The following is a 26340-nucleotide window of genomic DNA, read 5'->3' as shown; positions in this document are numbered from 1 at the left end:
AAGCTACACTTTTATTCCACTCGTAATGTTAACCTATAAGGTTTTAGACTTGATGCCATAGCCCACTGGCTGCCCTACCACCATGAATACCATGCTTTCATTTTAACCTCTCAAGTGTGATACAGCAAATATTTATGTTTTTTCACTCCATCTCCTTGGAAACACGTTTGAAGGTCTCCTAATAGGATTTTGGAGGATTGATTGAATTACTCTACCATGTAGCACTGAAGTTTTCCATGGCATGAGAGCCAATGTGGGAAAGTTTCCACTTTTAAAGTATTTCAGACCTTACCTAAGGTTCAAACATTTTTCACACTGCTTTTTTTCCTGGTCATAATAACCATGTTAACAACATAAAACAGTCAATGTAAAACAATTGTGAAATTCAGCAGTAAATTGTTATATTTGTGTAAGTATCTTACAGAAATGTTTTAGGTTACTTTTTATTACTTCTTCACTTGATTTCAGGGGGAATTACAACCCACCTCATCAATGTTTTGCAGATTGTCACTTTATACAGTAAATAATTAAAAAGCTCCATGCTCCTAGCACCTTTTTAACATAATCTCTATGCTGCAATTCTTTGTGCCCAATTAAGCTGGAATATACAAGTGCAATAAACAAAATACGCACAGCTCTGTTGTATATGTGCTGTACATAGGGTACTGATCTTTATGATTTAACATGTGACTTGTATGTAATACCCTCCTGTACATAGTCTCTTTCTCAGTCACTGTTAATTCATTTAGTCTTTTAGTTTTGTACATATTTTAATGTTTGTAAAACTACATTTCTAATTTATTTATTTATTTTATTGTTGAAGGATGCCTAGCAGACAAGAATTTCTATGAAAGGTGTAACAGCAAGGGTATTTATTTATTTATTAATAACCTTCATTTAACCAGGGGAAAAAAATACTTGTTAAAATGAAAAATCTCTTTTGCAAGAGTGTCCTGGCTAAGACAGCAGAAGCAGAAGTTACAGGAACTATAAAATTCAACCATCCATCCACACTAAATACATACATAAAACACAAACTATATCCTGTGCACATGACAATAAAACCTCTTGAATCTCAAATAAGTGAAAACAACTCCAGGAGTGTATCTTAGAGTTAGATGTTGAAAAAGAAAAACATTAAATGTTGCTTGGAGGCAATCATAAACCATCATCTACATAGTTTATAATAACTTTAAGGGACTCTTACAATGGTCAAGCAACACACCCAGCTACAAAGATTGTGGCAACTTTCATTTATTTAGTTTTTTATTGATGTATTTATTGCTAATTCAGCTTTCCTGGAGTTTTTTTTTTTTTTTTTTTTTTTGTCTGCACATTCTTGCTTTAACATCAATGAACAGCATAGTAGTACAAAAAGTTTCTAGTACGTGAGTGTTGTAAATGCCTGGGGGAGGACCGTAGCGGAATGTACCAAACAAGGAGGGGTGAAAGTGTTCGTTTATAAATACATCTTTGAGTTAAGAAAATCTAACTTAAATAACTTTGATAATATTCATTGAATAGTCCTGCTGTATTATTTGGTTGTGTTGTATTCGATTTGTTTGTATCAGTCAATCTTGTCCCTGTTGGTAGTAGTCGCAGCCCCCCCCCCCCCCCCCCACAAACATGGTTCAGCCGCACGCGGATATTGTTACAATCAATGCCTCTCCCTGCAGCAGTAGTGGGCTCTCAGCTGCTCGCAGTCTGCACAGTCCAGCCCTGGCACCGCTGAACTGGCGTCTGCAACTGCGCCAAACCTGATTTTTAGATCAGACGATTTTTCTGTTCCTTTTTGTTGAAGATGGCCTAACTCCGACAGAGCCTCTGCTGGCCAGGTAGTAGGGCATTTGCTTAGATTCATGAACATAACAACTGTGTGGATCACTGTTTGTTGCTTCTAACTTTGCTGAGAACTTTTGGACTTTGTCTGCTCTTGCAGGGTTTTCCTCTGTGACTGAAACATTAGATGACAACATTGTATGGTTCTTTTTAGAGTACAATCAAAAAATAGAATTGTGTTTTTATTTACTCAGGTGTAGATTAATTCATAAAATACAATTTGTGAAGCATTTCCTCATAGAAAACTATAACTTATCAGTCTTGCCACTTTAGATCAGGTAGCCTATCACAGCTTTACTGAACCATTTGCTGTAGAATGAGAATTAGATATGCTGTCTTTTTTGTTTTGTTTTGTTTTTGCTTTCTTGCTTTGGCCCGACCAACCTGTTGCTGTGTTAATAGCTTCTTAATGGCAACCTGCTTTCAACCAGAAAAGTCCCCTCATCTCTGAGTCTGTACTACTTGTAGGCAAAAAGGCAGTGTTTGTCTGTGTGTGTGGTTGCTCTGCAGTTCATAATTGACACACTACTTCTCACCACAACTTGTGACATGAGATTGGAAGAAACACTAGTGTTATGAGTCATAGAATCTATAGATTACTCACTAATTTCTACCACACATTTTGATATTACCTTCGACAGTCATCTGAAACATCTGGCTAAGTTTTTTTTTTTTGCAAGATCAAGAGGTTTCATCTTCATGTTCTTCATGTTCTTCCTCAATTTAGTTTTGTTTTTTTCAGCTGATGTACTGTTGTACTGACTACAGATAGCTATATTTTCATATAAACTCTAAGATGTTATATGTAGATGTAGGCTACGTAAAACATTCAACTCACCTTAGGTTGTATCTTTGTTATAAAATGTATACTCTTCTTTAAATAGAACCTTGGCTTCTTCTGGGTACACTGGAACATGTGTTTCTTATCTTAATCATAGGACAAGGTTCATACATATTGGCTTCTTAATAGTCCATAATGAAAGTTAATCACACCATGCAGCACTGTGACAGTGATGTACTTAAGTGCTCATTTGTCTGCATTGTTTCCATTCCTGTGTGGGTAAGGAAGTAACTGATGGTGCTTTTATGTTGCCTGTTTATAGTATTGGACACCATAAACAGAATACAGAAGAACTGGTTTGGTACCAGTGCGCCCCAATTGAAAATACCTGCAAATGTTTTGTCTCACCACCGCTGCAGAAGTTATCTGTCCTTGACTCTGAGGGGATGGCTGGCTGGTTTGGTTAACTAAACAGGAAATATCAGTAGTTGTCTCAAGAATTCTGCTCCTCACAAGAAAACATTCTCGCAAATTGACAGTGTAGCTGAAGTTCAGGTTGAAAGTGAAGTAGAAAGTTATGCAAAGATTTCATCACATATCAGCTCTAGTATGTAATTACAGAGGGATTTTGATAAGGCTGCCTCACAGTCTCTGATTTGCCTGAACCAGAAGCTGTTTGGTTTATTTCTGATTTCCAAGATGTAAAAAGTTTTGACTAAATATATAAGCTGCTTGAAAGTCACAACTTCTTGGCTATATTAAACAACACCAGGTGTTGTCTGAGTTATTTCTGTACTGATGCCAAGAATTTGATAAATTACTTTAAACATAAATCTTTAAAGACTAAATGTTTTTTTTTTCTTTCAGCAAAACAAACTCAGTTTCATTAAGTTTTTAATGCTATAGTATAACAAAACAAGCAAATAAGCTTAGGTATTTGTGATTTAATCAACTTAAAACCTTTGCAGTCTAAGAATCTGAAGTTAGTGCCAGCTTTGGCTACTTGACGTTTTAAGACAGCATGTTACAGAAACATTTCAGTTTTGAGCTCTGTTGCTGAGACCTATACGTGACTAAAGACGACCAGATCTTAGTTGCTGGTATTTACTTGCTTTAAATCCTTTCAGCCAACTTGATACACTGCAGTTGCACTTGACAGCTAGTGTAGGTTAGGGTTGTTAGTCTGCAGACTTGTTCTGGACATATATAGCCATAATTTATGGAAGCAATTAAGGTTGGTGGGTTTTTAAAGGGTCCGGTCTGCGCTGCAGTGAGTGTTGAAGCCGCTCACATTTGCAGCGTCTTTGTGTTGTAGGCAAAAGGCCCTATTAGAGCTCTATTCTGTCAGTGGGCAGCTGTTTGCCTGTGTGCTGAGCGAGGCACTTGTCCTTTCTCTGTCTGTGTGTACAACTCTCGCTCAGTCTACACACTGACGCACATGCTGTCACCTTTCCCGTCTGTCCGTCTTTCTCTGTTTGTCCTCCTCTATATTTCAAATGGAATATCTGCCTGTTTGTTAATATGTACTTTGTGTCTTGCATTTGTCAGTGTTGTCCCTCTCTTTCTCTCACTTGTTCTTTGGCTTGAGCCATTATGCAAAGCTACCAGAAAGGGATGGTTTGCTATGCTTGTCTGTGCCTCCATGCTACTCACTATTCATTTCAGAAGCTTCCTTTTCTTCTCTCTGACCCACAGCCATAACTACTCCTGGTTGTGACTCACATTGCTAAACTTCAGGGATTTCAAAATAAATAGAAGTTATTTTTCATAGCTACTTATTTTAATGCAGTTATTCCTCTTTGCATATATTTCTTCCTCATTAACATGATAGATTTGTAAGTCTGGCGTCTCGACGCCCACGGAGCCAAAGACCTGCAGCTGAAAAGAAAAGAAAAGAAAAGAGCCATTCTCACATACACCAGAGAAACACTCCCCAACCCCCAAAGACAGGCACCAGTCCCTACTTAGAGATGAAAAGCATTCTGGGATGCAGGAGGAATGCTCCCATCAACACATCCCACTGTGGTGTTTCTGTGTGGTGATAGTAAGGAATCACCTCAAGTTTTTAGAAAAACAAAGAATAACTTGTCTCTGGTGTCATTGTTTGACTCTCAAATGAGCGACTCTTTGCCCTCAGGCCCTTAGTTTTATCTCCATGTGAGACAAGACAGTGCTGCAGTTGTATATTTGGTTATAAATATGTCTCATAGTGCCTGGTAGTAACAAAAAGTAATGAAAAGAATTTGTTGTTTGTGTGTTTTCCAGAAGAAGAGTCTCTGAACAGGTGAAGTAGTCTTGTGCTTTGTGTTTGCTTTGAGACATTATAACATCCCTTATGGAGGACAGCTTTACTTGGGCTTGGATGTCCCTCTAAATATCAGCCATCATTGCATAGATCCTGTTTGAAGCAGCAGACACAAAGTTAGATTAAATTTAGATTAGTTATGTACCCCATCGCCAAAGTAAGGAGAAGTGAAAGTTTCTGCTAGTTTTTGGTACAGACATCCTATTTTTGTTGTATTTTTAGACCCATCTTTCCAAACTTGTGACAGTATGATGAGAAGCCCACTTCCCTTCCAAGGTGTAATGCTAATGCAGTTAGCCATACTGGGTTTTTTCTCATACAGACCTTATATTTAATGTGTTGTATCCTCCTTAAGCGGCTCTTTGTGCAAGTCTAGGCTTGAGAACAGAGCCTGTGTGTCTTGACAATCCTGCTTGTAGAAAGAAGGCCAATTATCATGGCAACATGTGTCATAACTCCAGGCTGTAGACTTGTGCAGATTATAATGACAACTGGTTCTCAGAAATCAGGCCTATCTCTCGGCATGTTTTACATTCAGCTGCAGGTAATTTCAAATTGCACAACACTGTAAACCAGCAAAGGGACAAATTTGGAAACAGTCTGTTTACTGCCAACTAATCAGCTGGTTTACTCAATGCAGTAGTGCATCCATGGAATTTAAATTTATGTCAATGGATTTCTGATATTGCAAATGAGGAGTTAATATTTATAGCATGTGAGCAGCAAGATGTGATGCATGAGTAAATTAGACATTCTGATTTTATGTTTTAACAGGACTGAATGCAATTCTGTCTTATCCTCATAAGAAAGGCAACAGAATTAATGCATTTAAGTTATTGGTAAGTAGTAAAAAGCAGGGGTTGACTAATTTTTAACCGTTGATGTATTAATGATCATTTCTGGGAGGGAAAAAAACAATAAAATCAACTAAGTGACATTACATCTGAATCTAAACATCACACTAACCACTCTTTCTTTACTATAAAGTACAGCTTTGCTTTGATACTTAAACAGAAGTCTTTCAGTAGTGAACCAATGGACACACCCAATGTTCAACTTAAACTGACTCAAAGATTTTCACACCGTTACGGTTGATTTTCACATCTCAGACTGATACATTACTTCCTTTTTAAACCCATACAACGCTATGCTAACCAGTCAGAGGGTCCATATGGTGTGCTTGAGCTTCCTAATGAATGAATGAATGGAGTGATGGAATGCTGCTCATGGTTTGCTTTCTGACATTCTCCCACCCATATGCTCTTAACTCTCCCTCAACTATGATCCACAATGAGAGTTATGATGTTATGTAATTCCTTTAGAGGGTAGTGTTACTTTATCGGTTGTTGATTGGTAGTGACAATCTGTATAACATCACCTACTTACACAACAAAAGAGTGGTCCCCTTTCTAGAGCTGAGCAATTGAGGGGGGATTTCTGGCCAGTGCTGGAGGCTCTCATGTAATGTATCCCTGATGGATTAGGACTCTGGTTAGTGTGCACAGAACAGAAAAGGCACTCATGGATAATGGAAGAAACCACAAGCGGAAAGGCCGGGATTGATGGGGGTGGGTGGGGTGTGTGTGGGGGGGGTGTAATTAGTGGGGTACCTAATGTATGGAAAGTCCTGGCATGCGAGGGTCACTCCAGGGGGCAAGAGGCCCCATACCTTCCTTCACTCAAACTGAAACACCTGATCCTGCTCCTGTCAAGCTTCTGAAGATTTTACTTAACTAAAGCTTGGTCTGAGTCACCGGGGTCAACCCTGAATAAATTTCAAGCTGCATAAATAGAACAGCTGTGTGGTGCTTACAGGTTGAATGTTAATGTACCACAGCATTGTAACTTTGCTTGGTTCAATTGTCCAGTTTTATATGACAAGCGTCTACTGCTGATAAAGAAATAATGAGCTGTCCAGATATTATTCTTTACTGGCTCAATGGCTTGTGCCTTTTTCACATCACCAGTGTTATCCTTTGTTTGTGTTTGGTTGCTATGGCTACCCATTAAATTCCTTAAAACACTGTACTACTTAGCAACTGTTTTATGAAGTAAGTCAGAAAAACCAGCCCATAGGAATTGCTGTGAAATTTTTGCTAAATTGATTTTTACCTAGAAAATCACCTTAATGCATGGTTCTCTGATTCTTGTGCTTCAGTTGCTTGATATTTTTAAAGATTTGACAGTACTTATCTGCACTTAATGCAACAGGAGCCTGCAAAGTAGGGCCTAGCCAAACCACTACTTTAGAGCTCTGCATGTGTGTCATGTTGCAGCTTACAGTAAATGTTAATAGGAAATGGTGGAATGTAAGGTTTGCCATAGTAAGTTGGCCTAATGCATGTTTTGAAGTCAGAACTGGACAATAAGCATTAAGTTAGATCATCTTAGAGCTAGTTATGTGGACATCACTTTCTGTCTTTGTGTATTTGGCAATAAATTCAGTGCGTTCCACACCCAGTACAGCAGCGGCTTGTGACCACAAGGGAAGCAGAACCCGTATATGCAAAGGGAAGTGTGCTTGCTTATGCATTTATGTTAGTGTGTCTTCATGTCGTCTAAGCAGAGACAATGGCGGTGTTAACTGGACTTTCAGGTTGATTCCTAAGAAAGGCCAACAGCTGTGATTGCTTTATTGTTGTCATTGTAGGGCTGTTGTTATAGGTGACCACTATTATTTGAATGGAAAAAATGAAGTAAATGATCTGTTAGATTAAAGAAAGGGCTGTATCTTTGCAGAGGTTCATGGTCACTCTTGTTAGACAGGGGAATCTGCATAAAGTCTGACTGAACGAGCACCTCTTTGTTGATGCACTCCTGAAGATCTAGTGGTGTGATGTGTGTGTTTTTTTTTTTTTTTTTGGCCAGTGCTCCCCATCCACTGGGTGCTAGGGTGATAGCAAGAGCATTCAGTGGTATGTCATGACCTCCCTAGGACCATTTTTACGACCTCAACCTCATTATATGAGAGAGGGGTGGCTGTGTGTTCACTCTGAATTAATGATCCACACCACAGAATTTCACAAGAGACTGGCTCTTACTTTTATTCACTCAGACCACATGAAAACATGAGGGTGTATTTTTTTTTTTTTTTTTATCATCCCTCATGGCTGCCACTATATATAACCAATGTCAACATCTAGTTTCTTACAGTATAAAGTAGTGTCTTGTAAGATGAAGACTGTTTGCTTAAAAAACACATAACAAACATTACAATCATAAAACATTCTACTTGTATCACCACATTGTGCAATGTTTGTGTGGTTTGGATCATTTTATCAGAATGATCAGAGATGGTTTCTTTCGGCCACAGCCACCGATCAAAGTCTTGACACCAGACGTGCTCCGCACAAGTATGCAGTAAGCAGAGCCAATTGGTGATGGACACCAAACACCCCGTCACAGAACTTCAGGGGGCCCCAAATAGGCTTCTATTCATCTGCCTGTACAAATCACAGCCTGGGCAGAGAGCCATATTATCTTAGCTGCCCTTTCTAGTGCCCTGCTAAGTCACTGGCTATTGTGAGCCAGGAGTTGGTGTTTGCACCCCAACGTACACAAATCTGATTAGAATTACCATTTGGTCATCTATTGAGCTCCCATTTAGTTACAGTAACCGAGAATGCTTTCTAAGCCAAAGTTGTAGCTTTCCTTCAGTTTAGTTACAGTTATGTAGATGCAAGTGTAAAAAATAAATAGAAAATAACACAAATAGCCTAATATGTTGTCTTTACAAACTATTAAGAACATGCATTGTGTTATTTCTTGTAATTAAGTTGAAAAAATCTGTAATGAAAAATGGGTCATGTGTCATTTATTGTGAGCAAGGCCTTGTTGAAAGGCTTACATCATTACTGATTACTGATATGCTGTGAGTCGTATCACAATTAGTTACATAAAAAGTTACTCCCATTAGTTTCCTTGTTGGTTCACTCTACTGATATCAGATTGTTATCAGGAAATAATGCAATACAGTGCTTTCACAGAATGTTGCAGAGGTAGCCTGTAGCATTGCACATGTTTTTTTCAGGGAAACATCAAATCTGTCAAATTTCAGTTGAGGTTGACTGTCATGCAGATGGACCTGTCTGTCTGTAGAGGTTTTATCCAGAATCTATTACTAGCAGTAAAAAGTAGCCAACACAGAAACCATCATTTTGAGCAGTTAAAATCTGATCAGTGAAGCACTCGACACAAGAGCTCTACAGTTCTCTCTCTCTCTCTCCATTAAGCTCTGGTTTCCCCATCATGAGGCGTCGGTTCATTAAGTAAGCATGGCTCCAGGGTTGAATTCACACTCGGTTTGCCCTCTCCCATGACCCCCCACTTGCCAGTCTCTACACACACTCCAAATGCACACAAGTGCAGATCATCATGCACACACACACATGCATGTATTAAGACACATGTACAATCTTATTCACACAGTGTAGTTTCTGTTCTGGCCCCAATGGAACATGTCACACTTCCTAATTGCATCAGTCAAGAGCATACTGTAGAAACCCTTACACATGACCGTCATGCTCCTCAACTCTTGGTCTGTTTAATACACCCACAGACACACACATAGACACGCACACACTTGCTGGTCACACTGCCTCGCCCATTACTCAGTGTCAGACCCAATCAGTAACGTAATCTGCAAAACTGATCAAGAAGAACATTCTCCTCTGACTCCACCAGCAGCACCAGCTCCTTTTGCCTGTGGAGGCCCAGTTGTGCTCCACTGACTCTCCAGGATAAATGGAGATAATGGGAGTCAGATGCTAGCATTTGGTTTGAGGCAGGCCTACACGAAACATTTATAGTCACCATGTAGTCATGGGGCTAAAGAAGAGGGAAGGGATGAAGATAATGAAGCAACATGACATAAAGAGGAGTATTAGATTGGCTTATTTTTTATTCGTTTCAAATGCTACTCCTTTCTAAAACAATGCACACATGCTACATATCACACAAAACTTACTTTACTACCAAGTGTGCACTTGCCTCTCTCTGAAGCATGTTATATAAGTGTAACCACCCTTACTTAACATAAAACCACATGTTACATGGGCAGGATAACATCTTAGGCCTGGAGGATCCATTAGCCTCATGTGTTGCTCCACAGCAGAAAGCTGTCATTAGCCGGCAGTTGATTGGGGGATGTGAGCCACATGGGTACTCTCTAATTGGTCAGTGTGTTTGGTGGTTAACTAATGAAGGAGAGAAGTTCAGCCTCAAGGTCACTGCAGCTATTCCTGTTTTTCTTTCCTCAGATTAAGGATAAATAACAGTTACCTTTCTCTTTCCTGTACATTAAGTAGAATGATTATAAAGGCAGAAATTGGAGCATGACTAGACATCTTTGGCCCAGTATGGACCATCTGCCTCAAATATAACTCTCTCCAACCGTTTAAAGAGTGTTTGTTTACAGCTACTGTCTGGGCTTCACCATCTGTGGCCACAGGCGGTCAATGACGCAGCCGCAGCTCCTATACGTTCTGTTTCTATTCATGTTTTGTAGCCACATCTGTAGTGATGTGATGTCTTTTCCAGGATTAGCTAAGCTTTGCTTTTTCTTTCAGCGTGTTTCGATTCCCATAAGGTCTGTGGATTCTCTTGACTTGCCAGCTTGTGCATTATACACAGAAATAAGGAAGCAATTTTGCATAGGGCAGCATATGGTGTTTACAAAGAAGTGAACACATTATATGTAGTGGCTGGGTGACTGTAAGTGTCAGGGTGTTAACTGGGAAACAGAAAAATATATGTCAGCAATCTAGCACTTCTTTTTAAGCCTCTCTAGCTCTGGCAATAAATCTAAAAATTTTATTAATAGTTTTATCTTGTTTTATTCTTGTGATAGTGCTGTATCTAAAAGTTTTGTGTATTTATTTATTTATTTGCTCTTTGTTTTATGTCAACACACAGATCGGCTGAAGTGCCAGAGACTGATTCCAGCCTTCGTCACTCTCATCGGTGTTTGAGGGGGCTGCTCTGCAGATGGGAGGTCGCCAACCTGTCACCTGTTTAGCTCAAATGCACTATCTACCCTCCGCCCTCGTCATCTAAGATGGCCGACCATGGTCTCCTCCTGCACCTGAACAGACTGGAGCAGAGCCGCGTGTTACCATGGTGATCATTTTCTCGAAAACACTGGAAAAGAAGAAGGGTGTCAATGATGTAAGGTCCAAGAACAACGAGAGACTGCTGGTGAGAGAGACAGTTTGGTTCTGGCATTTTCTTTAGTTTTTATTTAAGTTTAGTCTTTTGCTTTGGTTTTAGATTTCAGCTTAGTTTCCGTTAGTTTTGCAAGTGCACAAATTGTTTAGTTACATTTTTATGAAAGACTATGATTTGGTAAAAACGCGGTTTATCATAGGTTCCATATTGTGCAAAGGCATTTTATTCGTGAGCACAATGAAACATTTTACCTGAGATTGTGTTACATTGTTCATATTCTTTAGTTCTTGTGTTTTAGACAACTTTTTCAGTTAAATTGTTTTTATTTTTAGCGGATTTAATCATTGTTTTTGTTTTTTTTAACTATAAAAACCCTGCTCCCTACTGCACAACAATCTACACTTTATATCCCACTGGTATTGAACTCACCATTGCTCAGAGGAATCTGAATATATGTTTGTGATCTACATTAAGCAAGTCACTTGTATCGGTGCTGTTCAGGTTCTATAGGGAAGATTTGCTTGTGTCATTTGCATTGGAGTTTGTTTTGTGTGAAGGAGGTAATTTTTTTGATGTTTGTCAACCAAAAATCCTGATGCTCACTTCTGACTTCTTCAATATGCAGCACTAGCTACTGTTATCTTAAAAATGCAGTCACATCAAAAAAAAAAAGACCAGCTCCATGCACAACACAGATTCCAACGCATATTGCAAGTAATGCTGTTAGCATGTGCAAATCTTTCCCATTGCACCTTTAAGGATCGGCCTGTTCACATGCCTCAGAGGCCGCTGGTAATCAGATATACTCACATGAGTGTTGCGTGTTAGCACATCAAACTACAATCGAGTAACTTCTTGATGACAACATGATGTCAGCTGTGTGTAGCTAGCTCAAGTAGGTATTACATACCATTCTTTTATTGCACGAGAGTGTCAGTCTTGATCTGATAGGTGTTATCTGGTTTGTCATACAAATTCTTTAACACAGATTAACATCACAGAGTTTGGTGTGAAATCTAGCAACCATTGGTGTTTAAATATTACTCAGTTTTAGGCATTCACACACCTTTTTTTTAAAAATGTGTATTACCAGCTGTTTACTTTTTAATCTAAAGCGTAATACCTACACTTTTTTGGTGTTACTTCGATTTCAGTTTCGTCTTAACATAATAACCCTTTTTTCTTTGGCTTCAAACTCATGTATCTCAGAAAACATTTTTTGTTGTGGTAATAACCTCAAGGTGAGTCACAGCAATGTATCACCGTATTTTTCTTCTGTCTTTTGTGCAGACAGCCACCACCCTGCTGTAATACGTGAGCTGTGGGAGATGATAGGTGTCAGATTAGAAGATAGGTGTGGATGGAAAAAGGTGTTTTACACTCTCTGAAGAATCTTTGTTCTCTCTAGAGTATAAACACACCAGGTGTTAGGTAGTTAATGCGTCTGTAGATATGAATTAATGTTGTCTGACATAGAACAATCTAACATAAGGATAGAAGTTCCATAATTAAGCAGTAACTATTCTTTCTATCGATATTTCAATCAAGTACCAAATGGCTGTTTTTTTAAACTTTTCAAATGTGAGGATGTAGTAATTTATATATGATAGTAATCCAGATATATTTGTCTTTGGTGTATTTCATTTGATCACTTAATAGTCATTTTTAAAGCTTTTAAATGACACATAGTAGACCTTTGTTGGTAGATTTCCCATCTGTCTCTGGCCTGGTCCGTATCCCACTGTGCATCTTTGAATAAAGGCAAAAACAGCACCAGAGTATTCATAAAAACATATGTCCATGTACCTGTATCAAATCTGCATTAATTTTACTGACAAATGAGGGTTTGACAGCAGAAATGGACCTCTCCATGTGCCTCCATTTGCATGACTGATCCTCTTTTCCTTCATTTGCTCATTCACAGCGTGAGCTCCACACCATGAGCAGAGGGACCACCCTCTTCTCTTGTGGAACTGTGGGTAAGTTGGTTTCTTTACTTTTCTTCTTTATCTTACTTGTGAAAAAACCCCTCATCCATCTCATCTTTTTGTTTACACCAAATCAAGGCCGTGAACTGGTTATGATGGGAATGATATTCTTTCCTGCTGTTGTTTGTAAATATGGAGTAGTGTAATTTATTACCCCCACAAGGTCAAGGACCCCCTGCTATAACCGTCTTATTGTTTATCTGCTCACACACACCCTCTCACTTCTGCCTTTCTCCGCCTGTCTCTCATCCCCCTCTTATGATCAGGGTGCACCTGCCTTCACACAACGTTGCACACCGCTCTCACGGGAGCACATCGTAATTGAATATGCTGTTGCCTATGTCAACAATTTCCCCTTGGCTCAGTTAGTGTTGCAGTAATTACCCCCTGTGTTAAAAGACATGTTACTGTAAATACAAGGCTTTGCTATCATTTCTTATTGTAGGGTGCGATATTTGAGGATATAGATGCATGGTTTACTGTTTCTGCTGTTAACCCGTAAAGACCCAGTGCTACTTTTGTGTCAGTTCTCAAATAAATGTTTCTTTCTATTTAACCTTTCCTCTGTGATTTATCACCATTTATCATAATATTATCCTCTGTATCTCACATTTGTCAATGTAAATCATGTATCTTCCTATATTTAATTCAGTGATCATGAAGATGTTCATTAAAGTTCAGAATAAAGTCAAATGTTATTATATCAGAAACAGAGAAAACTGAAGAAAAACGGACTTTTACAGGAAAATATATCATCCATCCATCCATCCTTTATTGAACTCCATTGGTTTTAGTGGCGAATCAATGTTGCTGAAGTGTTTCCTCATTCACTATGGAGCCTCTGAACGTCCAAATGGGTCATATCTGATGACCATGAAAAGATGACACTGTATTTTACACCAATTATTTACATGGATTGATAGGATTAGTGGATCAACAGGTATTAAACAGTTTAGATCCTAGATGGTTTTGGTCGGTGGTGGATGTTTGGGTCTTTATGGGTTAATGTTGACTTTAGAATTCATTAGCGTATCCAGTTAGATTAACCAGCATTTGGTTTCAAAGTATGACATTTAGAAGTTCATCCCTCTGTCGCTTTTTGTCGAGCTGTTTTCCTAACATTCCTGTCAGGTCGTCACTGTAGCCCCCGTACATTGTTTCACCGACGGGAACAATGATTTTCGTCCACCAGCTTGGGAGAACGCAGGCCAAAAGACAAGCATCCAAAAGGACAGTGTTTGGATCAGAAATGGAGCTGTTTTGCCAAATGTGTCAATAGCCACTACGGCACTTTAATGTAGGTGTATTATCACCCACACTGTGTATAGACCCTTTTGTGTGGATGGTGAGGCAGCTGGCAAGACAAGTCACACTGCTGTCCAAAATACATCTCCTGCCTTCCTCCCAGTTTAGCAATAGGAAGGACTAGGGATTAACGGTGTGCAAAAAATAATAATAAACTTTATTGCAGACATAAGTCCATAGAACACAAGCCTTCAACATACACACAACATACAGACAGGATAAACAGAATAAAAAGGAGATACAGGATTTGGGCACATTTTGAGATGTGCAGACTATTGCACCAGTGCCATCTCAGTATAGAAGTGAAACGATAGCAGCTTTTCAGGGGCTGACTAGGACTTCTGTCATGTGGTTCTCTGAGTTATCCAGGCGACACAAAACTAAATACCAACTGCCTTAATAGCAAAAAAGTCAGATCGTATTTATTTTAGATATCGTGTGAGATTTGAATTACAATTTTTTGTTTGTTTTTTTTACATAAAATTTGTTTTATTTAATCTTTGCTGAGGTCTGTACCAAATGAGCATGTTTGCTTATGCCTGCAGAACATGACTTGCAGGTCCAGGACATGTCTGTACCACCAGAGTGTTACATTTATAATGCATTTTGTGACATACTGTATGCTACCTTTTGTCAAAAAAAAAATCCTGCTCCTGTAATTTGGATATTGCACTTGGCCGTACTGAGATTTTGTTAAAAGCCTGATTACATATTCAGCCCTGAGGAGCCTTCTCACTGGTTTCCCCTTTGACTTTTTTTTTTGACATTTTTCATGTTTCTTTGTTAGCTGGATAACATAAAACAGATTTCTCTAACATTGTGGTTTTGGACCAAGAAGGGATCAGATATTTTTTACAAATCAGATATAGGATTTCTGCCATTGATTATCTAAATATTTATTTTTTAAATTGAATTTGGATGCAGAGGTTCGCTGCTCCCAGCATATCCTGTAGCTGCTCTTGCGTAACATACTCATCAGATATAGCACACAGTGATGCATTGCAGTCACACACTGGTCCACTAATGGCCTACAGTGTATCATAATTAATTCTACCACATGTCAAAATACAACCAGATCCTTCAATATTAGAAACATTTTTTTAATTTTTAAGTGCCACCATACTTTCCCCGAACACTTTCTTTCATCCAAATGCATGCTTTATTTTTGTTTTAGCAGAGGGCATATGATTTGAGAAGCCCTGGTTAGAACTGCGGGGCTGCAGTGTGTTTCCTCTAAGGCTTCGTGAAACCATCTCAAGCCAGATGATTGGTAGCAGATACGTTTCGAAAACATGCAATGAAGCACATGGTTTCATGTTGCTCTTAGTGGCGTATACCTGCCCTGAATGAGCAAGTGTCTCCCTAGCATAGTTATTTTAGTTCTGGCGTCTTCTTTAGTCTTTATTTTAGTTTAGTCTTTCAGTTGGGTTTTATATTTCAGCTTAGTTTGAGTTAATTTTACAAGTGCATATGTTTAAGTAGTTAATTTTTTATTTAAGTCTGGTAATTGTTTTAGTTTTGTCAGGAAAAAGTTTTTTTTTTTTTTTTTTTTTTTTTTTAAAGAATGCGTGACCTTAAATATGACTTGTTAGAACCACTGTTTATTATAGGTTCCATATTGTGCAAAGCTATTTTATTTTTGAGCACAATGAAACATTAACACTGGGGAAAACAAAAACTTGGCTGATCTTTGCCTGCAATTCTACCTTCTAAACTTTTATTTCAGTTGAAAACTTTTTTTAGTGGATTTTAGTCATTGTTTCTGTTACTTATAATAACCCGTCTCCCTACTGCACAAAAATCTACACTATATGTCTTCAAAGGAACATAACTTGCCATATCCACTGGTATTAAACTCACCATTGCTCAGAGGTGTCTGAATCATGACTGTGTGTTTTTGAACATTGCAGAAGCAGACAGGTGGCTGGACCGAGGGCGAAGCTGTGCCATCCAGCAGGGAGCTCCCTGCCAGTCTGGAACAGGTCTGGAAAGCCTGTGGGACATAATGCCTGAGCAAGGGAACCGGCCCTGGGCCAAGGAGCCGGGCAGCACCACAACCATTACTAGCTTGATTAAAGACCTCAGCCTTGGAGATAGCAGCAAGACGAGCCCCCACTCTCACACCACATCCAACGCTGCTCACTACACCACTACAGCCACCAGCCAGGCCCCCACAGCACCTCCCAGCAAGCGCCAGTGTCGCTCCCTGTCCTTCTCTGATGAATTCAGTGGCTGCCGGTCATCTTGGAGGCCTCAAAGCTCCCGCGTGTGGACAGCAGTGGAGAAACGAAGGTGCCACAGCGGAGGAAGCGTCCGAGCAGGAGGGGGTGGTTTTTCTGGGGGTAGCTTTCCTGCCATGCAACGCAGCTCTAGCTTTAGTTTGCCCTCGCGCTCCAGCATCAGCACAGACGGGGCCCTGGACCTGCCGTTCTTCACCCAGCGACTGCCTCTGCACCCTCAGTTCACTGCCTCTCCAGTCTCCCCCACCTCTCCCCCGTCAAATCATCACCACTCCCGCCAACACCACCATTTCCTCAGGCCTCTCTCCCTTTCCCACGAGCAGATCAGCCTGCCTGAGCTGCAGAGGGAAGAGGCGTCTGAAGCCAGCTCTCCAGACTCCACCCCAGAGCTGGGGAGGCGTGCGGGGCAGAGGGCGGGAGGCACAGGCTGTCTGTCCCGGAGCAGGTCCCAGCCCTGTGTACTAAATGATAAAAAGATTGGTATGAAGCGCAGGAGGCCGGAGGACGCCCAGGAGCAGCGGCCCTCTCTGGACCTGGCTAAGATGACTCAGGTTAGCTGGACGTACATGCAATCACACATACACACATTGGTTTTGTTATGTCATCTAATAATTACGCTGATTTCACAGAGTTCAGTATCATTTTGTTAAATCAACATCCGTTTATTCATCAGCATCTTACCTTAATGCTTCTAAATGTCCCTTTATTCTTTCCAGAACACTTTCACAATGCAAACAAATACATTGTTGTTCATAAACCTTTAGGAAGTTAAAGAGGTCTTCAAACCTAACCCCCTACATCTGATCAGGGATGGGATTAAATCAAGATAAATTAAGTTTTCTGGGTCATCAGTCTAAAGATTCAGGGCTAAGTGATCTCAGGCCTCCAGCTCAGGGAGTGGTGCTTTCTAAAGAAGCATTCCTCATGTTCGGTCATGCTGCCTGGCTCCACGCTCTAGCAAGCCCGGCTCCGGTTATCATTTCATTTACCCTGTTGGGGAAACAGCCCATCCAAAGGTTGGACCCCCATCTCTTCATTCATTTCCGGACTGTGTATTATCTACTAGATTTTGCTTTTCCCACCACAAATACTGTGTTATTTTGCCTTTTCGGTCAGAGGAAGCAGCAGAGCAGCTATCAGATTAAAAAACTACCCCCAAACAAACCTAAAATAGTACCATATTAAAAAAAAAAAAAAGACATAAAAGTATTTACGCTTTGATGCTTGGCACTGTTCTGATGTTTATGCATTGCTTAAAGCGATGATGGTTTATTTACACTGTCATATGGGCTCATTTTTATTTCACTCAGTTTTATTGACAATCTGTAGCTGAGAGTTTATAGCTGACAAAAATGTAAAAGTAGTAGTGAAGAAATAACGTTGGAAAAAAATCAGGAATTGGGAAGTTACCTGAACCACTTCCACCATGAGCTACAGTAATTCATGGTGTACACAAGTAATGGCTTTGCCTAATATGGGTTTGTAAATGTTTGCCGTCAATCCCATTTGTTATAAATTTCTCATCATTTTTCATAATGATTTTGATTTGATTTTAGTGATTTATTCTGAACATGCAATGAAATTTAACAAATATGCGAACAAGCAAAACGTACATGATAATACAAATATCAACAATCATAACAATCTTAGACAGAAGAACAGCACAGTAGTTCCATTTACATACCCGAAAAGGGGTGGGAAGAAGTGCAATTTATTTAATCCCACACCCTCTCCCTAAAATATTATTAATAATATATGTCCCTCTTCCTTTTACATTACTCTTTTATATTTATATATCTTTTCACACTCACACACACTCATTCATCCATATACACATACACACATACAAATACACATAAAATATTTTACCAATGCATTTCTTAGTTGTGCTGGCGAATAAATTAACAAATAATAACTAACTCAAAGAAAGGAAATATATACATAAACAACAGTGAACATATGGTGACAATTAATAACCCTCAGCCCTATATCTTGTGAAAAACAGGTTCTTATAAGTGTTTTTGAATTGACTTATGTTTGAACACTCCTTGTGCTCCTCCCTCAATCTGTTCCATACTTTAACACCACACACAGATATACTAAAACTTTTCCTAGTAGTGCGCACCTGACAAACTAAAATTACAACTAAAACTGGATGATTCCTTGGAATAAGAACTACTTTTGCATATGTAAAACTAGCTTAAAAAAATAAAAACTTAGGAAGATTTCCAAACTATAATAACTGTGGTGAACAATGGCAGCCACATATAGCAAAACAAACCTGTGCTCAGGAAATGTAATGATTCAGACTATTTCCTGCTCCTGCCATCCAGCTATTTTATCTTCTGTACGATATGCTAAATTCTTCCTCTTTCATACCTCCTGTCGTGGAAAAGCAGCCATTTTCCAGTTGTGTTTTAGAGAGTACCATCAGTTCATCCCCTCTACCCTCCCTTCCTTTTCCAAAAGAATTGTATTCCCAGTCAGTCACCCTCAGGATCCAGCCAGGGTTGGATCAACAAGGCTTTGGTAATGGAGCCTAGCGACCATGTTTCCTCTGCTCATGCCAGCTGCTAAGAGGGGAAAATCAAGCATGTTCGTCATACTTGAAGATACACAAAAACACACATGGAGTCACTTTTACCTTGCCTCTGGTTCTAGAAATGCTAAGATGTAGGGTTGTACCTTTCAAGAAGATCAACAGCTACTATTTCGTCTCATTTATTATGTCCTGAGTGGGTCAGGTAGAGCTATCATTTTTCATTTCTGTGCTTTTAGTTCCGTTTTTGATCAACACGTGAGGTTAAATTCCAGGTGTGCAGTTATCTGAGGTATTACATGTTTCTCAGCACGTATGTTTTCTGTTACTTCTCTTTTCCTTCATCCTCTTTTCCCGGTCACGTCAAGACATCACACGCTGTATTGCATTACTGTATTCTGACTCAGCATTTCAGTGAGGACTAAGACAAAGGCTGGTGAAAGGAAATCCTAAAAAGCCCAGTTTAAAAATAAATAAAGTACAAACCCAGCTGAACACATTAGAAACACCTAGTGGAGATAAATGTCGTTGTCTGCTGAGTTGATGAGGTGGTTTATCGCAGTGTGAGTCCAGGGAGTGCTAGTAACTGGCAAGCGTTGTGGAAAAGGAAGTGATAATGTGGAAACGTGGGGCTGGTTACAACCTGTGCCTGTTCTAGCGTCGGCAGAACATCAGTATTACTATGAAAAACCGGAACAGATGATTTTTTTTTTCTTTTTTATCTCTTACGGGATTTTGATGCATTACATGATTTACAGGAGGGATTTTTTACCTGCGATTACAGATGTCAGAATCACATCATATGACTAGTGTAAGTGTGGAAGTGTTTAATTTACAACTGCTGTCTTGTGAAAACTGACTTTGACGTGTGAAATGATGGCTGACAGTCTCACTTCATGCCAGACTGGCAGAAAATAAACATCACCCCTTTTCTTTCCAAGAAGTGGGTGGGGTCTGCATGGGTCCTACGCTGTCTTACCTTGGGCTATAAAAAAAGTTTCTTATTCATGCACATGGATTTGTCAACATGGTTCCTCTAATTTAAAGATGTGTTAATGAGTAATAGGGGGTAAAGTACAAGTGAAGTAAAACAAAAGTGCCAAGGCAAACAGTATTTGGTTAGTGATTTTTCTACAGTAGAGTGCCTGTCTTCGAATTAGATTGATTGCTGCAGTTTAGTATATTGTTGTACAGCACAGGTGTCAAACATGCAGCCCGGGGGCCAAATCTGGCCCGCCAAAGGGTCCAATCTGGCCCGCGGGATGAATTTGTGAAATGCAAAAATTACACTGTAGATATTAACAATCAATGGTGTCAAAATCATTTTAATTCAGATTCCACACACAGACACATACAGTCCAATTAGATTTCAAGTGGGTCAGAACCAGTAAAATATTATCATTATAACCTATAAATAATGACAACCCCAAATTCTCTTTGTTTTTTTGGTGTAAAAAAAAAAAAAAAGTAAAATTACATGAAAATGTTTACATTACCAAAGTATACTTTTACAGAAAAAAGTGAATAACCTGTACAAATATGAACAAACAGAAATGTCTTAAGAAAAGTAAATTCAATTTTATCAATATCCTGTTATTAAATGTTTTGTGCGATTTTAATGCACTTGTAAATGATAAACCGAGGCATAATATTGTTAAAATTGTACTTGTTTTTCTTAAGACGATTCAAGTTGTTCATGTTATTCAGATTTTTAAGGAAACTTTGTAGATGTAAACCTGATTGTAATATAACAACGGTGGAAAAAGTAAACTTATTTTACTGGTCCGGCCCACTGGAGATCAAATTGGGGTGAATGTGGCCCCTGAATTAAAATGAGTTTGACACCCCTGTTGTACAGTCTCTTATTGGTTTAGCGTGAACACTTGTAAGGGTAAACACGTAACAAGTCCCCAGTGCGCGTTGTCATTGGAACATGGTGTAATTTGGCCTCCAGATTCTTTGACCACGTCAATGAAGGCGGGTGTGAATTCTGGGGATGCATGTCGTGCTAATCAGCTACAGCTTGGCTTCCACAGGGATTAACGTACGACCACCCCCAAAATTCCTTAAATATTCACCCTGTCAGCCATGTGTATCAACTCACTCTCTCCTCCGTTGCCCCGTTTTACCCCTGGCTGCCCTTCTACCTTGGCCCTTCATTGTTTTTTCCCTTAGCTTTGTGGGCGTGGTGAGCTGTCAGTCGGGGAATGTTATCTCTTTATTCTAGGTCACTTGCAGAATGATTGTTGATGCAGCTCATGCTTTTGCTTTTGAGGAAACGGCCTGTAAAAGGCTTGTCCGGCCGGTTACATTCTGATTGTTTTGCCTTTCTACCTCCTTTCAAGTACTTCAGCTTGGTCATTGTAAGCCTATCTTTGGCTTAGCGGTGTTAGCAGTAGAGGTGGCCAAAAAGGACGTGTTGAGCTATTGCTTGAGTGTGTGTTGTGTCTGCAGGAGAGAAGCTGCATAGTTCAGAAAAGGGCTATTATTTCTATAACAACGCTAGCCGACAAACTCGTCACTCCTCTCTATTAATATCTTTTTGCTGGCCCAAGTTTGAGCTGTGCTGTTCTTCTTCCCCCTCCTCTCTCCATCTCGCTTCATTCTTTGGATGGCAGACATGGTGATCATAGCTGAGCGGCGAGCCCCACGGGCTTGTGGGAACACCTAGGTGGGTGTCCTGAGGTACAGCACTCACTGTGCATAATGACATGCCACAACTTGTCCCATAGGTGTTCCACCTGCACAGGTCCTGCATCGCCTCATGCCAGTATGCATTCACCTACATTTCCTTGGATTACAAAGCAGGATCTGACCTAAAAGGTGACAGTTTTGATCATATTTCAAGGAATTTGGCTTCATCTGCTATACATTCTCTCCGTGATGCACTAAATACCAGACAAATATATGAGCACACACATGCAGAAACGATTCTTGTGGAAGAGTCAGGCTGTCATGAATGAGTTAAATCTGCTGTCTTTGCTTGTACCTCTTCCCTAGTGGTGGAATGTAAAAAAGTACTCTAGTGCAGGTACTTGTCCATTTTATGCAACTTTATACATCACCACTTCTCAGATAAATTTTACTGCACTGTATCTGTCTGACGGCTTTAGTTACTTTCCAGATGATAGCCTAGTTTTTCATCCTCTTTCCCTCGACTGAATTCCACATATCTCCAAATGTGTTGTCACAGGTTCGTGATTAACTGACAATTGAAGTGTTCATTTATGGTTTGAGAACAGTATCATCCCATGTAAGCTAAATTAATGTTTCTGAACTCTGAGAAGCTGACTTTTAAAGAAACATAGTTCTTAGAGAACAGTGGTTGTCATGGTACTACCATTATGACTGACATTAAAATACAGTCCCATAGGCCTACTTTGTAAGCTACACACATTCCACACACAAAGCAAATTTACTCCTAATAAGAATAGTACATACTGTTGACTATTACATGGCACAGCAACACAGCAAAGAGGAACTCTATCTGCACTGGCACTGTGTGTTCTGTTGTAAGTTTTCAGTACCGATTTTTTCATTAGTTGACATCCAAAAACAGACTCCTCTCTAGTCCTGCTTCATGTCAATACAAATTTGATGAAAGACCTGTCATATTTTGGAACTGTTTTGTTTTGTTCGCTGCCTGAGCAGGTACTGTGAAGACTTCAGTGAAGTAGCAACTAACCCTTGGTTTCACTGTCAAAATATTTCCCTCCTGATTCACCCTTAACATCCTAAATAGATCCTATTTGGAATCATGGTTCTGATGTTTTTGCAACATTTGTGATTTTAACTACCTCTACCTACTATAAGGCAGTCGTAGTTTTAACTCTTTAAGTAAATTAACTTATAGACGATCTTATAAAAAGGCTGGTGTTGAAGGGTATTTTTATTCACACTAGTATATGTGTTGTGTGTTTTACTCAAGTACAGTTTTGAGTGTTTAGGCTTGAAGTGCACTATTTTCAGTGTTTTATTATTACTTTTACTTATTTTTGCTTTTAGCTTACTGTTGTTTACCGATGGTGGTCTGGTTGTCTGTGTTCAGAGTAGTTCATTTTTTAGTTTTTGGTGTTAAGTGTATGTCTTTAGGAATAAACCTGTTTTGCTGTGTGTACATTCTGCAGTGCACAGTCAGACCTCTGTCAAAGCATTTAGCAGCGTGTTGTTTGTTGTTTACCCCAATTATCAAGAAGCTTTTTGCCCATTTACCCTGCATCTGGCTGTGTTTCCGCAGTCTAGGCCTCGATACCCTCATGTATAGTTTGCATGTGTAAGCCTGGGTTTCTTTTGGGTGGGGGTCTGCACTCGAGTGAAAACACAGGCAAAGCTGGGTACACTGCAGAAATATAACCCTGCTCCCCCGAACCTACTGCCACACCCCTCTCAAATCCCAGCCTCAGTAGACTTTATAGAAAGCATATTGCAGAAAGGCTGCCTCTCCCCCTCTTTTCCTCTCCGTACTCTCTTCCTTTCGTCTCCTCCTCTGCTGTGATAATTAGTAGTGGGGGTAATACAGGGGGTTAAACAGAGAGAGAAAGAGAGAGAGACAGAGTAAGGGCTTAGAAATCCCCTTTTCCACTCCAGTTGGGTAACTACAGCAAAGGCCTCCCACTTCCCACACGTTCACCTCTAGCAGTTGTACTCGGGCATGCTTTGAGAGGAAGATTGCCATGTTTGAGCAGCTTATATGTAAAGTTAAAGTATCAGAAGGGAGCAAATATTCAGTTCAGACGGGCAAAATCCTGGATTTTTTTTCTTTCATCCCTGCTAAATGAGAGCTAGAAAAAAAAAAGAGTGAGTCTACTAAAGAGAGACCTCAGAAAGGGAGACTCCCAGTTCATTGTAACAGGAAAAGCAATGTCCTAACACATGCTAGGGAACATTAGAGGTGTCTGTCATGTAAGCTGAGGCTCTATAGAGAAAGCCTCATCTCTATTCACCTCCATGCCTCCAACATCTGCTGCTGGGGCACTCCAGAGATCATTAACCCCTTCACTACACCACACAATTGCCTTCCTTTGTTGCAGAAAAGAATTTAGCATGGAAAGAGTATGAAAGACAACCTCCGTCTGAATAAAAGGTCAAGTGTTGAGAGCAAAAACCCCAAGCACATGTAGCTGCAGGTATTCACAGATTTCCCCCCTGATTCTCAGTACAGAATCACAAAACATGCACAGTGAATAACAGCAACTTGAACAAAAAAATGCTCCCCACCACAGGGAATGCTGTGTGTGTCTCACTGTGGCTTTTATGGTGATAAATAAGCCCGAAGCGCAGAGAGAAACAGGATACCTTTGCGTATTGCAACTCCTCTCAGTGTTTTGTGTCTCCTGTTTTGTGAAACAACTCAGAGAGTTTTGAAAGTTCTTCGATGTGCCTGTGTGTTTACATGTTCATATGTAGTCGATGAAAGGGAAGGCCAACTTTTGGCTGCCCAAAGTGAAACCCAATCTCAAACCAACTAACATTCTGGAAAACCCTGAGCTCGAATTCCTCTTGCCAAACCTTTTCTACTTTTACAGCCTTATTAGAGTGAACCTTGAATTTGAACATAAGCTTAGATGCATAAACCAATGTTTATGTTACTAACAGTATTTTTTTTTCGTCCTTTGTCTCCTATACAGAAACTTCAGACTTTTCAGAGCTTGAGCTGCCCTGGATTTTCAGCCTCCGATGGCTACCAATCAAGCTTCCCCCCTCCTTCCTTTGAGACTAGCAGCCAACCAGAGTCAGACTTTGCCGCTGTGTCCAAGCTGAGGCTGGAGCCACGGCAGGAAGTGATGGAGGATGATGAGGAAGAGGATTCGTCCTATGAGGAACTGGACAGTGACTCTGCTTGTAGCGTGGACTCCCGGTCTGGGTCTCCTGTAGACATTGTGGACGGTAAACGCACCCTCTGGAAGGGTGACTGCGGAGCAAAGAGGGACATTTTCCAGCTGGGCGGAGAGTTGGATCTTGACCAGATTGAGAGAAACTGAACATTATAAAGGATGTTTTAAAAGACTGAGTGTTTTCGAATGTCAAAGGATATTGATGATGTACCAAAAGATGGCTCTTTAGAAAGGCAATAAGGAAAAAGAATGGTGGAGTATTCTGACTACAAAAGGGAAGGATGTTGGAAAGGTATGAAGAAAGTGATAAAAATGATAAAGGATCGAGTATGTTGTACACAAGACGGGGAAGCCAGATTTTAACAGCTGGCGTTTTAGACTTTTGCCTTGAACATTCTTACTGTTTGAATCAAAAAGCAGTGATCTTAGTTATTTTTTAATTGGGTATTCATCTTAACTCAGGAGTGGGAAAGTGAGGGTTAGTCTTAAGAAAATCTCCCAGCACCCACTGTCTTTCCAACCTGATGACCTTTCCAAAGTCGGCTAACATTAGGTTTGTAGTACTGTAGCTGTAGCTGGGCTCTCTTGTATTTACTCAAGTTTGTTTTTCAGAGAAGGCGGGGGTATGAATGATGGGATGTAACAACCAGTGGTAAACGGCAGAAAAAGAAGCTTCTCACAGACTTACCCTCGACCTTTCTCTCCATCTTTTGTGTGCACAGGAAAATCTGACTTTGCTGAATGTAGACTCAATAAGCTTTAAGAGGACTTAGGAAAGTGGCAGTGCCTTCTTGTGGATGCTTGCTCTTCCTTTTCACTTCATGAAACTAGCCTCAGTGAAAACCACAATTTCTGACTTTTTTTTTTGTAGTTTCTTAATATGCAAATTGTATATTTGAATTAAACACTGAATCTCAAGTTTTCAATTCTAATTTCAGTGTATATTTTTCTAAGTAACTGTTTTTTATGAGCTGTTTGTGAAGGAACAAGAATGCAAGGCCTTTCTTCTAACAGAATGATCCTGAAATAAATTTGCAGCCTGCACTTATGTGACTTGTTTAATTGTTGCTTATTAATTAGTGTCTAAATATAATGACACTGATAGTCAGAAGCAAGTTTCACATAAATATAGTATATACACAAAATCTATATAAAGTGCTAGTTTACAGAAGCTGACTGAAACATGTGGTATGCATATTTGTGTCTACTTGGCGTTTGTTGGAACTATTTGTTAACATTACCTTTAACAGTAGAAAGTGGTGCACACTGTTGCTGCTAAAAACGAGCAGAAGAAAGGCAATGAAGCGCTCAGGAGCCAGCAGGAGGACGTTTGTGGAAAATCTA

At 39.8% G+C, this 26340-nt stretch overlaps 1 protein-coding gene across 1 annotated transcript; it reads left to right on the top strand.

Moving 5' to 3' along the window:
* Positions 1 to 1688: 1688 nt before the first annotated feature.
* Positions 1689 to 26044, top strand: LOC115434624 (protein FAM53B-like). Its single transcript, XM_030156660.1, has 5 exons — positions 1689 to 1835; positions 10839 to 11120; positions 13015 to 13069; positions 16294 to 17174; positions 24790 to 26044. The coding sequence occupies exons 2-5, from the start codon at positions 11040 to 11042 to the stop codon at positions 25141 to 25143; spliced, it is 1371 nt and encodes a 456-aa protein (XP_030012520.1). The 5' UTR covers positions 1689 to 1835; positions 10839 to 11039; the 3' UTR covers positions 25144 to 26044.
* Positions 26045 to 26340: the final 296 nt, after the last annotated feature.

Source organism: Sphaeramia orbicularis, chromosome 15 (assembly GCF_902148855.1).
Source record: "Sphaeramia orbicularis chromosome 15, fSphaOr1.1, whole genome shotgun sequence".
In the NCBI taxonomy this organism is placed as follows: Eukaryota; Metazoa; Chordata; class Actinopteri; order Kurtiformes; family Apogonidae; genus Sphaeramia; species Sphaeramia orbicularis.
This window is presented reverse-complemented; position numbering and strand designations above follow the sequence as displayed.

Coding starts and splice junctions, on each gene's coding strand:
- LOC115434624 (XM_030156660.1), top strand. CDS start 11,040: ATGGTGATCATTTTCTCGAAAACACTGGAAAAGAAGAAGGGTGTCAAT. Junction 11,121..13,014: donor AGAACAACGAGAGACTGCTG/GTGAGAGAGACA, acceptor GCTCATTCACAG/CGTGAGCTCCACACCATGAG. Junction 17,175..24,789: donor ACCTGGCTAAGATGACTCAG/GTTAGCTGGACG, acceptor TCTCCTATACAG/AAACTTCAGACTTTTCAGAG.